The sequence below is a fragment of the Actinia tenebrosa genome, unplaced genomic scaffold, assembly GCF_029948245.1.
Source record: "Actinia tenebrosa isolate PJP-AT-01 unplaced genomic scaffold, QUT_ActTen_1.0 PGA_scaffold1__47_contigs__length_23844297, whole genome shotgun sequence".
Lineage (NCBI taxonomy): Eukaryota > Metazoa > Cnidaria > Anthozoa > Actiniaria > Actiniidae > Actinia > Actinia tenebrosa.
Genome location: NW_028292578.1, coordinates 22117681 through 22133733, shown reverse-complemented (window position 1 = coordinate 22133733; position 16053 = coordinate 22117681). Strand labels below are relative to the sequence as shown.

The 16053-nt window shown below is 39.8% G+C and overlaps 4 protein-coding genes across 4 annotated transcripts; 1 reads left to right on the top strand and 3 right to left on the bottom strand.

The window, feature by feature from the left end:
- Positions 1-651: 651 nt before the first annotated feature.
- LOC116305527 (macrophage-expressed gene 1 protein-like) lies at positions 652-2904 on the top strand. The gene has a single exon (XM_031715463.2). The coding sequence runs from the start codon at positions 652-654 to the stop codon at positions 2902-2904; it is 2253 nt and encodes a 750-aa protein (XP_031571323.2).
- A 297-nt stretch (positions 2905-3201) lies between these two features.
- On the bottom strand, positions 3202-5685 carry LOC116305517 (STING ER exit protein). Its single transcript, XM_031715451.2, has 8 exons — positions 5498-5685; positions 5256-5370; positions 4987-5028; positions 4796-4860; positions 4652-4710; positions 4269-4358; positions 4004-4096; positions 3202-3569 (listed from the first exon to the last, which is right to left on the bottom strand). Exons 1-8 carry the CDS (start codon positions 5619-5621, stop codon positions 3513-3515), a joined length of 645 nt encoding a protein of 214 aa, XP_031571311.2. The 5' UTR covers positions 5622-5685; the 3' UTR covers positions 3202-3512.
- A 725-nt stretch (positions 5686-6410) lies between these two features.
- LOC116305519 (transmembrane protease serine 9) lies at positions 6411-15078 on the bottom strand. The gene is made up of 12 exons (XM_089032512.1): positions 14964-15078; positions 14277-14474; positions 13751-13957; positions 13362-13682; positions 13158-13274; positions 12973-13078; positions 12315-12325; positions 8086-8283; positions 7784-7990; positions 7200-7526; positions 6743-7050; positions 6411-6488 (listed from the first exon to the last, which is right to left on the bottom strand). The coding sequence occupies exons 1-11, from the start codon at positions 15010-15012 to the stop codon at positions 6974-6976; spliced, it is 1818 nt and encodes a 605-aa protein (XP_088888638.1). The 5' UTR covers positions 15013-15078; the 3' UTR covers positions 6411-6488; positions 6743-6973.
- On the bottom strand, positions 9520-11651 carry LOC116305518 (chymotrypsin-like elastase family member 2A). The gene is made up of 7 exons (XM_031715452.2): positions 11506-11651; positions 11147-11350; positions 10851-11054; positions 10457-10771; positions 10244-10357; positions 9697-9801; positions 9520-9617 (listed from the first exon to the last, which is right to left on the bottom strand). Exons 1-7 carry the CDS (start codon positions 11552-11554, stop codon positions 9613-9615), a joined length of 996 nt encoding a protein of 331 aa, XP_031571312.1. The 5' UTR covers positions 11555-11651; the 3' UTR covers positions 9520-9612.
- Positions 15079-16053: the final 975 nt, after the last annotated feature.

Below are 16053 nucleotides of genomic sequence, written 5' to 3'. Positions count from 1 at the left end.
TCTTAGACTATCCTGTTTCACGTGGCTGCTCCACATATCCATATATGTCCATATATGTGTGCTTTCACCTCCCTGATCACAAATGTGATTGTCTGCTTTAACCAACAATTAAAACTACTAAACAATATTTGTCTTTGTCAGAACAGAGATTGCGCGAGATTACTCTTGATACCATGAACTTCGATACAAAAAAATGTAAATACATATAACAAATATTTGCTGTTTCGGATGGAAGCGAAAGTAAGGCATGAGAAAATCCCTTGCGCGACAGCCTAAGCCGTGACATACCCAAAACTTGATCAAAACTGTCTCCCCGATTAGTAGGGCACTTGTGCCCGGCTAGAAGATATAGAGACATTAATAAAGTTATTATTATTATTATTATTATTATTATTATTATTACGCGTTAAACCATTTTTGTTTCCGCATCGTGACAATCACGCATTGCAGTTTCTATTCCAAACATAGGTCAAACGGAATATCCAATGACTATATGACTAGCTACTGATAGGAATAGAAAGTAAACACGATACGAGTCGGTTTCGAAACATTTCAGTCTTAATATTTGAAGGCTTATCGTTGAATGAAAGGCATTGCATATCAGGTCAAGACTGCAATACCTAGTCTACTCTAGACTCGTGCAGGTTGATCATGGAAGTCCTAAAGCTGAACTTCATCCAACTCTTGATAACCATTCTCTACCAAACCGTACTTTCATCTGAGGTAACAACCAACGTTCCTGGACCTAAGTTCATCGTTGGAGATCCAAGAAACTGCGATGTTGACCTCAAATCGAATCGTATGGAGGTACTGCCAGGGATTGGATGGGACAACCTCCAAAACCTTGATAAAAGTCAAGTCTTATTAGTGAATTATACTCAATGTAAGACCACGGCAGATAAGAAGTACCTACTACCAGACCATACCTTTGTAGTACCCATCAAAAAAAGCAGAGTAGATATGTTTTCACAGTTGTATGATCACTGGGCTGATTACAAGAGTTCAAGCTCTTTTTCTATAAACGCTGAAGCATCATTCTTCTCTGTGGTGAGTGGGTCATTCTCTACCGACTTCCAATACAACAAGGAAAGACAAGTCAATGATAGATCTTTCACGACTCGAGTTCAGGTTCGACACTTACTCTACACCATTAAATCCCAGCCAGACGCACAACTCAGCAAACCATTCTTGAATCGTATCATCGAGATTGCCGCCAACATACAGAACAACAGGAGTGATCTTGCATGGTACCATACTCAGATACTAATAAGAGATTTTGGGACACACTACACTACGAGCGTGAATGCAGGAGCAGCACTAGTCAAAGAGGACCACATCAAGAACACCTTCCTTAAAAACACTTTCAAAACCTCCATAGATGTGAAAGCGGCAGCAAGCGCATCGTTCTATAGTAAGATTAGTCTTCAGATCGGAGGAGAAACCCAGTCTAGTAAAGAGTTTTTAGATCAGTATACCAGTAATCAGACCTCATCGAGAATCTTCACCCATGGTGGGCCACCTTTTGGTACTAACTTCTCAGTGAATGACTGGGAGAAAGGACTTGTTAATGAACTTGTTCCCATCGACAGGGATGGTGACCCACTCTTTTATGCTATAAACCCCACTTCGATCCCAGGATTACCCGCACCTACTGTGAACCATGTCTCTAACATGGTAAAGAAGGCAATCGAGATGTATTATAAGGTGAATACATTACCCGGATGTACCGACAGCCAGTCACCTAACTTTTACTTCCAAGCGAATATAGACGACGGGACGTGCAAAAATCCGGCATACAACTTTACGTTTGGCGGGGTATTCCAAAGATGCTACCCCATCCACAGTGAAGCAGGAAACTTGTGCACTCAACTTGAACAGAAGAACCCTATAACAGGAGACTTCTCTTGTCCAAGTGGATACAAAGAAGTCCTCCTAATACGACCAGGTGGAAAACGACCCAGTAAATCCTACTCGTACCACAAGACACAGTGCGACAAATCTTGCCACAGCTGTGGGTTCCTCTGGCTATCAACATGCTGTAACACCTATTGTCAGAATGTTCTACACTACAGCCAGGCTGAGTATGATACTTACTGGTGCGCAGCCCAAGGGAGCCATGTCACCCCTACTACTGGAGTATTGTTTGGTGGGGTGTATACGGTTACCTCTCCAAACCCCTTGACAGGAAGTCAGAAATGTCCCAATAGGTTCTACCCGAGAGTACTTGGAGGTCACGCTTATGTCTGTATAAGTGACGACTACGAGCTCGGCTACCAGAACTCGCTGCGATTTGCGGGATTCTTCAGTTGTAGTGCGGGTAACCCCCTAGCTATCCCGAACAAGAAAAACCGCTCGGTGAACGGGACGCTCACGAGGTCGTTTAGTAGTATGGAGATGTTCTTTGCAAGCAGCAACGAGGTTGGAGGAAGTCAGTTCTATGGTCCGTCCCATTGTCCTAACGGCTACAGTCAGCACTTTGCAACACTGGATAACGAGTGTGAAATCAATTATTGTATCAAGACTGGTTCCTTCAGAGATGGAAAACTAAAGCCAGTCAAGAGACTTCCTGTCTCACCTAAACCTGGTACCAATCCTAACTCAACAGAAGCCGTGGTAGTGATCGGGGTGAATGGTCAGATGTGGGTGAAGAACATGACCACAGGGGACTGGGAATTGAAAGCATACGAGAATAAAGAGTCCAAACCGAGTCCATCCAAACCCTTGTCTAATGGTGCTACAGCGGCTATCAGTGTCAGTGCCACTACCCTGGTCGCCATCTTGATTGTCGCTGTTTTTATCGGGTATCGAAAGCATCGCCAGACGAAAACGTACCGAGGCAATGGCTTGTTAGATTCCTATGTGGAGTCAGAACACAGACCCATTATTCCTTCAGAAGAGGAATGATTGTCAGACATTAAACCATGGCATAAATGACATGTAGTATATCACAGGTTAGAAAACTGAAGTCTGATGGTATGATAGTGGAAATAAGAAAGCAGAAAAGTACAGAAAGACTGAAAAAAATTGGAAAAAAGATTTAATGTAAATGAACCGCAAAATGTAAATCTCACAAAGCAATGTTGTGATCTTTTGCTATGATATGATTCCTTAACCATACTGCAAGATATTTTTTCTCGGCTGATAAACTACAAAGTAGTTTGCATCTAGTTCACTAATTGCAATATTCAACACACAGCTAAATATTATTCAGCATAGTTGTCTTTCATTTTATTGCAAATCGAAGAACAATTCTGACTATATACAAGCATATGTATCTTTAAGTGTATTGACTTACAAAACGTTAATACTAGTAAAATGTTCTTTAAAATATATCTAAGATATAATAATACAACATGCTATGTTAGGGTTGAGGGAAACTTGTTTGGGGGTGGGGGATGGGGGTGGGGGGTAAGGGCTACAGATTTTTATAGCTTCAGATGTACATGACTTTATGACATAAAAATAAATAAATGTCAGAGTGCATAACACTGATGAGTTTTTTTGTCAAGATATCAAGTTTTGTCAAGAAGAGTTCCTCGTGGTTTCTTTCCAAATTCATCTTTTGATTCCTGCAGGACAAATAAGGAATGATGTATCATTAGTCTTCAGTGGTGCGCCCTGTACCTAGAAATGCATCATAAACATGTAGGTATAAATTGGGCTTTATTTGCGTTCTGTCACAAATCGCAGTTGTGTTCAAGGGGCATGCGCAAGTTCTATGCGCGTGCGTAGTATGCGCCACATAAGCACATGGTCGAGCAATGGCGGAATTTTTCAAGGTTTCATCAGAAGGATGACAGTGTTCACGAAGAATCCTTTCGATTTTCTGCTATGAAGCCCAAGTTCACGCAGATATGTGTCTAGTTCTTATTATTTTTTCAAACTCCAAAGCAGGGGTTGCTAGTCACCCAACCCACACCCCAGTGGATGCACCCTTGGTCTTTTCTGACTTCAACATATTAATCATTTGAAACCACAAGTTGAGATATAACAGTTATCGTACCTGGTCGTGGGCTCGTTTCTGTGCTGTGGTTTTTCTTTCTAGTTGTTTCTCTATTATCTTGGCATTATGTGAATACGATGAAGCCACTTCATGCTATAACAAAGAGGAAACAAATTGACCAATTACTTGTTATGTACCTTTATAGGGCAGTGAATTTTTGATGCTCCAATGCTGAGCAAAGGACTGCAGCAACTAATACTACAGTATTTGTGTTTGTAGATATTTCAATAGCTTGATAGCTGTAGTATAAGAGACATAGGTGTACCTGTTCGATTTCTTCTTCTTCTTCGTCAATAGTAGAAACAGTGACAGAACCAAATTTACCGAACTCTTTGGTCCTTTTTGTCATCATGACCTAATGAAAACAATGAAATACTGTTATAAACTATATTTGCATGAATTAATCTTATTGAACCCTGAAACAACCTCTGGGCTGATCTATGTCGGGCACTGTTATTCATAAATATTGATTGAAGCCTGAAACAACATCTGGGTGGATCAATAATGTCAAGGCAGAACTAATTCACTCCTCAAATTAGGATTTAGCATTATGGGTTTTGTTGAGGCAGGAAAACTGAATAGTCTTGAGAAAAGTCTTTGTATCAATGAGAAAAGTCTTTGTATCAAAATTGTCTACAAAGTACTGACCTTGTTAGAGGACTTTGCCTTTTCTACTGGTGTTTTCTGACCACTTTGAACAGTTGCCCCTAAAAAGTAGTTAATAAAGTGATCATGTTAATACTTAAGGTTATATTTGGAGAGGATTTAAGGCATTCACACAAGTATGCTCACCATCTACGACAAATGTGATATTTTGATCTTTTTTAGAGGATCTGTAGAATAACCACAGATTGCACCTGTAAAATAAAGAGAATGGTATAATTAACACAGTGATGAGTAAAGTGTTATTGGACAGAACTTGTTATTATTATAATTATTAATGCCGTACAATGCAATATTGTTTATTCTTGTATTATACTTACTTTTTGCATTTTTGTCGGAACTGCCTCTCAATTCCTCCTGTTCTATAGCAAATACAGATTTTAAAATTAGGCTCTGAACACTTTGCAAAGAGAAACTTTGGTGCAGCATTACCCCTCCTGCCCCACTTCCTTGTCTGTCCTCCTTTGCCAGGCATATGATGCAGGGTAGTTAAACTACACATAACAAAAGCACCCCAATAGAAGCCCACTTCATATGGACAACCAGTTTTTACTGAAAATTTATATCTTAATGATTATTTCAGAAGTACCTTTTGAGAAAGACGACGTCACCTTCAACACTATTAAATTTACAAGCATGTTTAGTAGCATCTATTACACGAGCATCGTCTACTTTCCTCAGAGGAAGTTTATCCAAAGTACAATCTGAAAATTACAACATATATTTTCAAAATCAACTTCATGAAGTGTATCGTAAAGTACCAGTAAACGAACTGGCTAAAAAGATCTTGGATATTTTTCTGACGAGAAGAGATTGTCCGCCATTACTCACCTAAAATCATGGCCATTTGTCCACACAAACAATAATACACAAACAATGCCACATCATCTGCATTATATTCCTCCTTATCCTTGGTATCTGAGCATACAATACTTCTAGAAATCACTTTAGGCATCGTAAAACGCTCAAATAATCAGCCACATTTGTTCGTCTTTATGTCGTACTTTCTTGTTTTGAGTTTGTTTTGAGCCTTTTAGCTCAGCGGTTTTTTTTTGTAAGTATGCTCTTACGCATGAGCACACAGGAAACCCACCACTCATGCACTGGACGGTGGGCGTCAATCTGGGCGTCTTTTGCGCGTCCCGTTCGGGTTCAGTTTCATTTGTTTTTTAATAACATATAATAAATAATATGTAAATATATAATAAGAAAACTGTATTTATAAAACTTCAAATCCTAAAGTCGAAAGCGCCTGTATATAAATAAAATATAAAAAATCTAATCAAGAAAGAAATAATACACTAGTCGATGAAGAACACTTACTAAAGACAACCTAAGGAATATCAAAATAAGAAAGCTTACTTGAAAAGAAATATCTTCAACTATTTTCTTTAAAAGAAAGTATTGTCTTGCAATGTCTAAATTCATTGGAAGATTATTTCAAAGAGTTGGAGCTGCAATAATGTTATTCGGGGAGAAACTAAGCTCGAATGCGAGATGACGTTTTACCCCCGTCTCTAGACCATAATTCCTTTTCACACTACTTTTGTTCTTTAATTATGACTATTGTTCCTGTATTCTCTAAGGAATCAAAAATTCTAATATGAAAGAATTTTAAAAACTATTATGGTATAGAGTCGGGGGTAAAACAGTCATCTCGCTTCCGAGGCTTATTGAAATGAAAGTGTGGTGGTAATGTGTTTGAAAAGCAACTGAACAATAGATGGAAGAGAACAGGTCAGACTTTAACCAAATCATAACTTTTATTGACTTTTATTTATTGATTTTTTAGGTTTCCATAGCGATATCAGCTGTGTTCAACCTGAAATAAATAATATTACGATATTATTAGCCATGTGATGATGCTCTGTCTCTTTTTCATGGTTATTGCTAGCTATAGTCAGTTATAGAAGGTAAGATTTGAAGCACAGGAAGCCCAATCTCTTTATCTTTTTATCCTTTACCAAGCAAAGTACGGCCGGCTGCACAGATACAGAGGTTGGGCTCCAAGTGATTTCTATTCTGTTGTAATAAAATTAAGATACATAAAGACTGCTCTGTAAAACTACCACTTACAAAGACCACATGTCTTTTGGCAAGCTTTCTTCACGAAGTCTTGTGAACAGCGGTCTTTGAAGTATTGACATGCTTTAGGGCCTGATCTGTCTGAGCAACCGCCTGAGAACAACAATAGAAGACCGTTAAAAGACACAAAAACAGTTTACATGTACTCAACGAGGTACACTACAAGGCAAATACAGAGTAAATGTGCAGTCACTATAGCGTAAAGATGAACAAGCATTTTACTCACCTGCTGGAGACTGTGGTTGGAGGCAAAGGTGGTTCTGGGCTTGGTGGTGGTGATGGCGAAGGAGGCGAAGGAGCTGGAAAATGATCATGATATTTTTGAAATGAATTCCTTATCTCTTAATCAACTCGCGTGTGAAGTATACCAACAGCTGGTTGGGGTTGGCAAGACGCTTGACTTGATCAGTCGAGAGTTGACATAATCTTGGTAACGTTATTTACTTACTTGATCCGGTAATCTTGCTGTTAACCCAGTCCAAATAGCTGGAGACTCTAGCAAATACTGTGTAGAATGTTGTAGGACAGTTTCTCTTGCCGAAACTGACAATCCCGTGTTGCACCCATCGTCCTCGCTCTTCACATACAAGAGGCCCGCCGCTGTCACCATGACAACCACCTGATGACGCACTTGATTTAGCATCACCTGCGCAGATATGTGCCTTACGATCTACGATAGTGAACTTCGTCTTGCAGTCTGAGTGAGAAGCTACAGGTAGCATGGCTTGTTGAAGGGTGTCTGCTGAACCACTCGAAGCCGATGTGCGACCCCAACCTTGACATTAATTAAAATATATAAGAATGAGTGGGTATCTTAAAGCGCTATTCTTCCTAACATTACATACAAACATGCTGCTCGATAGAATATTCCTTTAGGCACAAAACGTCACAGTTGAAAAGATTTACTGCAGAAATAAATCCAATAAGAAATTTCGTGAATGTCGTGCGCAGACTCACTGATGCATTAGAATATAACGTATTTCTCGTCGTTTGGAAATGTTTCGTACCATCTACGGTTTTTTGTTGGCTCACCTGTGATGTAACATTTGGCACCAACAGCTGCTTCAGTTGTTGGAAGACATGCCAAGTTCACCTTATCACTCAGAGTTACCGGTGTCCTGAGCTGTAGAAGAGCGATGTCATGAAGTTTTTGTTGGTCCGTGTACCCAGAATGCATTATTACTTTCTTGATCTTCATAAAGCGTTCTACACTAGTAATACTAAGTCTTCGGTGAGCCCCTAAAAACATTTGGAAAAGTCACTATCATTCACTAGATCCGGGTATTGCTTCCAACAAATCGCACCATTGAATAATGAAATCACTACTAACGTACCTACAGCCACGATGTATCTTTTGGGGTCTGGGTTCTTGTTAACACAGTGAGCCGCAGTAAGAACCCAGTCTGGTCTGATCAGTGTACCACCACAAATGTGGTAGCCATCAAGACGAAGAGAAATCTGCCAAGGCCATGAATGAGGTGCGGCATCTTGGCCATTGATCACACGGGTTCCCGCGGGACGTTTTCCGCAACCTCGAAGGATCAGAGTAACAAAGCAATAAGCAATTTTGGTTTTCAGTTTTACTACGAGTTATAATGTACTTTAAAAAGGCTAATTAACTTGCGATGATTGTCAATTATGTTAAAATTAGGGAACGTTCGACATTTGTTGTCATAATGGTGAATCTATATTCCTTCACGTTAACACACGTTATGATGTTTCTCGGCAAAGACCACACAAGAATCGAACGGTAACTTAATTTGCTTAAGATTTACTAACGTACCTTCAATTATTGCAGGCAGAACGAGGAGAAGCGCTGCCCAGAAAATCATTTTTTGACCGTGCTTTTCCTCAGACAGAGAGACTTGCTTTGTCTTGCTTTGTATTTTACCTGTGGCAGTCAGTATTACCGACTACTGACCCTAGGTCTTATACGATGATTCATTCATCCATTTACTCGTCCATTTTGTCATTCATTCTGTCATCCATTTGTTCATTCAGCTGTATCAACATGGTAAGGTGACATGCAGATGGCTCTCAAAGACATTCAAGCTGAACACATCGTAGAATTCTATGAAATTCCTGCCACACGAACATATATGCACTGCGGTGTTTAGACCAGCAGTAACACAAGTATTACTAAGCATAACTATGGCCTTCTCTTTGGCGTATTCTAGTTGATAGTCTAAAAAAAAAACAATAGACCGTTTTCTCTAGGTTGCGTACGCATTCAAAATTAAGGAACTTGACGGGCCGCGATACCTGAACACGAGTATTATCATGCATTTCTATGAATTGTTTTCGATAAGAATTCATAAAATCGTTTATTCTCGTCTTTAAATATAAAACTATCTTCTCAATTTTACTGAATTTGCTGAATTTGGATGCGCACGCAATTTTGAGAAAGCGGTCTTTGCTACCTACAGTATACGTTGTGTTTTTAGTTGTTTTGTAGTTCTATGTTAAATTTTAACACCTCAAAACTTGAAATTGAAAGGAAAATATAAGGACGATTTCGCATCTTATCTTACCAGTCAGATCGAGCGAACTACTTGTTCGAGAAAAAAAAAAAAAAAGACATGCATAAGAAGGGCACAGGGAACCCAATTTCTGAAAAGTGCAAGTAGTATCTACGAGTTCGCCATAGAGCGCGTTTGATTGTACTTTTTATTGCAATTTTATATTGACAACCCTTTTAACACATTGCCTCATGGTCAGCAGTGTGTGCGCAAGTACGAACGACGAAACTGAACAACCACTAACAAATATCAAGATAAACATTTTAATGATTTTACTTCATGGGTGAAAATACAGTGTTCCCTTGTTACCATAGAGACGCCGTCTTACTCAGGACTGGACTTTTAGCCTTGAAATCATAGATAAAATACTTTCTTTAGCCTTTATCAGCTCTAAAGTGATTCAGATACATGATTCAAGATACTCACAAAGATTGCACGTCTTTCTACAGGCTTTCTGAACAAACGATTGTGAGCTGCAGCGATTTTTGTAAAACGTACAAACTTTAGAACCCCATAAATCTGAACAGCCTCCTGTTGAAGATTGATAACCATCAATATTAGTATTACTAGTATTAGTATTATCCATTCATTCAGTGACAGCGGGAACTGATTCGCATCTCATAAATGCTTTCCGGTTTTAACTCCCTTGGTTCTCCTGAATGATGTGAGTAGAGTTGTTTGTTGGTTCTCTCCTGTGCTTTGAGGGTTGTTTGTTGGTTCTCTCCTGTGCTTTGAGGGTTGTTTGTTGGTTCTCTCCTGTGCTTTGAGGGTTGTTTGTTGGTTCTCTCCTGTGCTTTGAGGTTTGTTTGTTGGTTCTCTCCTGTGCTTTGAGGGTTGTTTGTTGGTTCTCTCCTGTGCTTTGAGGGTTCACGTTGATCAAGCCCTAATGTGTAGACTGTGTGGGGTTTAATTCCAATAAAAATAAAACTGAATCATTGTTGTTTAACCTGGAGTAAAGCAGAAGGTTCTTTACCTGGTGGAGATGCAGTTGGTGGTGGAGGGGGAGGTGGTGATCCTGCAGTTGGCGGAGGAGGTGGTGGTGGCGATCCTGCAGTTGGTGGTGGTGGTGGCGATGGAGGTAGAGGAGCTACAAATAAATTTCTGGATTAAAATGACACTAGAACGAAATAATATTATAAAATTTAGCTCTCAACCGTGAATTGCTAGAGCACAAAACACGACTTACTTCCTGCAATGTTGCTGTTAATCCAGTCCAGGTAGCTAGATACTCTAGCAAACACAGTGTAATGTGTTGTAGGACACCACTTCATTCCAAAACTAACAGCTCCGTGTACCACCCATCGTCCTCCTTCCTCGCAGACGAAGGGCCCGCCGCTGTCACCATTACATCCACCAGACGCCCCGTCTCGTCCCTCACCAGCACACAAATGAGGTCCTCGTCTTATTCGCCAGATCTTTCTGCAGGTCTCGTATGAAACTACGGGTAGAACAGCCTGTTGTAGGACGTTAGCTGAAGCTCCGTTAGCCATACGACCCCATCCTGGAATGAACGAACGAATTCGAACCATATGTTAACCATTATTATGTTGTATATTCAAGTGCATGGTTCTGAATCTCACCTGTGATGTAGCATTTGGCATCAACAACTGCTTCTGCTGTTGGAAGACAAGCAACGTTCACCTTATCACTCAGCGTGGCTGGTCTCTCGAGCTGCAAAAGAGCGATGTCATTTTCTAGTTTTGTGTTGAAGCCTGAGTGTTTTATGACTTGTTTGAGCTTAAACTTCTCTTGTACATCCGTGGTTGAACTTCGTAAATGCGATCCTGAAAAAGTTTAATCAAATTGCCATGAATTGTTAAAGAAATAATTCAACATAGTTCTGAGGCGTTTGGATTTGTTCGTCCATTCTACATACCTACAACTACTGTGTATCTAACGGGGTCTGGGTTCTTGTTAACACAATGAGCCGCGGTAAGAACCCAGTCAGGTTTGATCAGTGTACCACCACAAATATGTCTCCCACCAACACGAAGAGAAATCTGCCAAGGCCATGAATGGGGTGCGGCATTCTGACCATTGATCACACGGGATCCTGCGGGACGTTTCCCGCATCCTAATCCTGGCATATAGAAAGAGTTACCATTAGATAGAACTACACCATGATCATGGAGAAATGATCCATAACTGAATGTGTTATGTTTATATTTCTTATTATCGCTCTCTATATCATATATCAGGCTTGTTGAATATGTTAAGTAGTGGTGCTACAAATACCTTCAGTGAAGGCAGGCAAGACAAGGAGCAGAGCTATCCACATATACATCTCAAACTGTCTTCTTCGTCAAACAAACTTGATATATGAATGTCCTGCACGATGTCAGTAATACGATCTATAGCTCGGTCTTTATACGATGATTCATTCATCCATTCATCCTTCTATTTGTTATTCATCTATCCATTCAGTTGTTAGATGTATCAACATGGCTCGCAAAGGGCTTCAAGCTGATCAAACTCTCTTTCATAGTTCTTACAAACATTCTGTTCAGCTGAACAAGGCATGTTTCTTGGATTGCGGCAATGCATGTGTTTTATCTTAGTTCAGTATATTTTTGTTTCTTCTACGTTGAATTTTATTACTAGGATTCCAAGCTTTCGCAACACTGACCCATGATATTGTCAGATGGAGTGAAAACATTAACCGTTCAAACTGCGTAATGAAATAATAATCAACGGGTAACTATGGAAGCGCACGAGTGTGGTATATTGTTTCAGTATTCATCCCTCCAGGTTATCGTATCCGAAGCACGATGCTGGTCGTCTATCAATGTCTTTTGTTTTTGAGTTTCGGCATATTTCCCTCATTGGTTAAGCGTTGAGCTAGTATGACAAGAGACGCGTATGTAAAATCTCTTGGCTGGAAAGATACGAGTCCTACTGATCATAACTTTAAGAAGTGCATGTCTGTTCGTTTCTATCTCTATTGTGATTGGCTAACTAGTATTTCTCCTCTTTGATTCGTTGTATCAGAGTGAAAAAACTTTATCTATCAAGGCTGGGTTTTCTTAAGCCAGCTGATTACTTGCCAGGACACACCCTTGGGGACAAGAGAATATTAAGTAAGTACTTCATATTCTCTTGCTTGAGGATCAAGGGTAGTGGTAGCGGTGGTACACTTGCATGCACCTCACTTCTGGAGTCTCTGGTTCCAGATTCCTGAACTCGATATTGGGTAGAGTTTCTCTCTCTCCTTTGATTTGAGGAAGTTTTCTCTGATTTTCTTTCCTCCACAAAACCTCACATTCCTAACTACTAATTCGTTTCAGGGTATCGATTAAAATATAGGTAGCTGGGCTGGGGGTTATCATATTATATTTGATTAACTTAGAAATCTTTCAACAGCGAGTATTTGTTGAGGTGTCATTAGAATATACTTGTAAATCGTGAGATCTGAGTTGATTGCTTTTCTATAAAGGCGAATATTGCAACCGAGGGAAAGCTAAAGGTGAATTCCAGTCGTTATTTGGGGAATTGGATGGAGCAAAGAAACTGATTCATCAATAGAACAACACAGTAAACAGAATCGATTCGATGAATTCTTTTTATTTGTCTATTGTTACTATAGTTTCATCCAGATGTTGAACATTTTCTGTTGCTCTGGTTTAACCTGAAAAAAGCAACAATATCATAAGGATTATCAGTGGCTCAATTACTGACCAGAGTTATACTAAACATAATTAATACTCACATAAATTGCATGTTCGTTTGCATAAGTTCCTTATAGCTGGATGTGAGCATGCGTACTTCTTGTAGAGTTGACACATACGTGTACCCCACTTATCTTGGCATCCTTGAATAAATGATCAAAATATTTCATTGAAGTTTGAGCATGCCCCAAGATGGATTAAATTAGAGGTCAACTAAAATACCTGGTGGTGGAGGTGCTTGGGTAGGAGGTGGAGGTGCTTGGGTAGGAGGTGGAGGTTCTTGGGTAGGAGGTGGAGGCGTTTGTGGTGGTGGTGGTGTCGGTGGTCCTCCTGTGGGTGCTGTAAAACGAAGGTGTTAAAACATAATTCAGATTCGTTGAAAAATAATTATATCGACAACCAAAGAGATACTCTATGCATTCTTACATCCACCAATGTTGTTGTTAATCCAGTCCAGATAGCTGTTGACTCTTGCAAAGACAGTGTAGTGTGTTGTTGGACAGTTTCTCTTGCCGAAGCTAACAGCTCCGTGTACCACCCATCGTCCTCCTTCCTCACAGACGAAGGGCCCGCCGCTGTCACCATTACATCCACCAGACGCGGCTGCTCGGGCTTCCCCTGCACATAGATGAGCCTTAGCATCTGCGATGGAGTACTTTGCCTTGCAGTCTGAATGAGAAGCGACTGGTAGCATGGCTTGTTGAAGGATGTCTGGTAAAGGTCCTCCGCCACTTGTGCGACCCCATCCTTTGATAGCAAAATGAAGCATTAATAACGATAAGCCTTTCTAATGCCTCAGTGTTAAATGATCTCACCTGTGATGTAACACTTTGAACCAACGATTGCATCTGCTGTCGGGAGACACGCTACATTCACTTTATCACTCAAGCTGACAGGTCTCTCGAGCTGCAGAAGAGCAAGGTCATGCTTCAGGTTCTGCATAGAGAAGCCAGAGTGCTTGATAAGCTTCTTTAGGTTAAACGTCTGCTGGACGCTTGTAGTTCCTCGTCTTCTGTGACCACCTGAGGATAACAACAAATTGATCTACATGTACCCAGTTAGAGACATTCATGCATTTCACATTTACTTATGTTATCGCGCCAAGACATATCCCCGAATATGCGAATAGATTGATGTGAAGAGAACGTTTAGAGACGCACTCTTTTCCTATCTGCAATTTTGTTGCCGGAAAATTAAAATACTGCACAAGATAATGCCCCAACCACACATAACCTTTATGCGTGTATACCATTCTTAATTGTGTAATAACGAAAACCATCGTTATTAGTCCTGATTTATAGCACACGTTTCTCTTGGAGCATAGAACAATGATTACTTTACCTACTACCACGGTGTAGCCGCTGGGTACAGGGTTTCTATCAACACAGTGAGCCGCAGTAAGAACCCAGTCTGGTCTGATCAGAGTACCACCACAAATATGTCTGCCACGAACACGAAGAGAAATCTGCCAAGGCCATGAATGTTGTGCGGCATCTTGGCCATTGACCACACGCGCACCCGCGGGACGATTCCCGCAACCTAGCGGAATTAAGATACGTAGTTAAAACAAGAGTTTACGAAGAAGGGATGTTGCTCTATGACAGTTTTCTTTAAAACTTTGACCAGCAATATCCAGAGCCCTCAAAAACTAACTTACTATCTTTGCAGTCAAACGATTTTACACACGTGTTGGCCAAATGATTCAATGGGTGTGGCATTAATATGCTCCTGTTCTGTTGAGTGATTTTTGATGCAGTAAGCTTAGATGATCACCGCTATTCGGCGGGGATAAAAAAAACATGGCACGTTTAAACAGGAGTTCACGAAGAAGTGAATCATCTCTAATTCTCTAATTTCACAGGTTTTTGTGTCAAACTAAAATCGATAAAAATATGTCTTTATAGATTAAAGGTATACCATCTGTTATCAATTAAGGTTCGAGTCACTGATTTGTTGTGCACTGAAAATCTTTCAGGTAGCAAGTTAGAAGCTATGAACCAAAGACAACAATAAACAGAACCTCTTTACCTTGGATGAGAGCAGGAAAAGCAAGAAGAACGGCAACCAAGGTGAGCATGTTGTTGCAGTAACTTTAATGATTCTCATTCATCCAAGGGTGTTAAATATCTTTTTAGCGCGCCAGATGATCAAACAACTGTTTGGTTATTTACCCTTCGTGTGGAGAGGCGTATCGTTGGGGGATACACACAGCTCATTTCTGCACAAATAGCTTTTTTCAACTCAATAGAGAACGAGCGCTGGTCAATATTTTTTTCTTTATCTCGAGTCCTTGGTGTCACGGATGTTTATCTTCTCCTGGATTAAAATTTATGTCAAAGTTAAATGGTTGAAAAATTTGTGTTTGGAAAAAAAGAAGAAGAAGAAGAAGAAGAAGAAGAAGAAGAAGAAGAAGAAAAAAAAAAAAAAAAAAAAAAGACTTTTTATTCCACTGTGCCATACCCTCGAGGCATCGTATGGACAATTCTCATTGCGTGTGGCGTCGTATGGACTTCGGACCTCAAGGCGAATAAATCCTTCTGCCTTTGGGTTCACGAAATACACAAGAAAATGTTCTTTGAGAATGGACTTGTGTCATTTCGATCTTTTGTATCCTCGCATTCAAGACAATACTAATAAAAGGGCACACACTTCGTGTTAATGCTAAAAAGTCTAGTCTATTTTGCAAATTAACTTAAGATAAATTAATTTATTTAAACTGCTATTCTGAAAACACCCGGAATCAAGCCAGCTTGGATCTATTTTAGATCCATAGTTATATGATGTGTTTCTAAGGCTAGGGAAGATTTGTCTGTGCTTTTTGGTTGGGAAAACCTTTCCATCATTACTATCTTATGGTTTACGAAAACAGTGAAGGTTCTTTTACAGTTTCGTATTTCTTTATTAGTATGTCATGTGACTGAGGTATGTGGGCTACAGCTTCAATCAATCAATCAATATTTTATTCAATACTTATTAATATAAAACATAATTTAAATATTTACATTTGTGAGAAATATAACATACATAAAAGTACAAGCTACCTATGATAACTTAAAAGTTAGACTAGATAGGTACATAAATTTAAATTGTAATATCAATTAGGTAGATGATACATTTT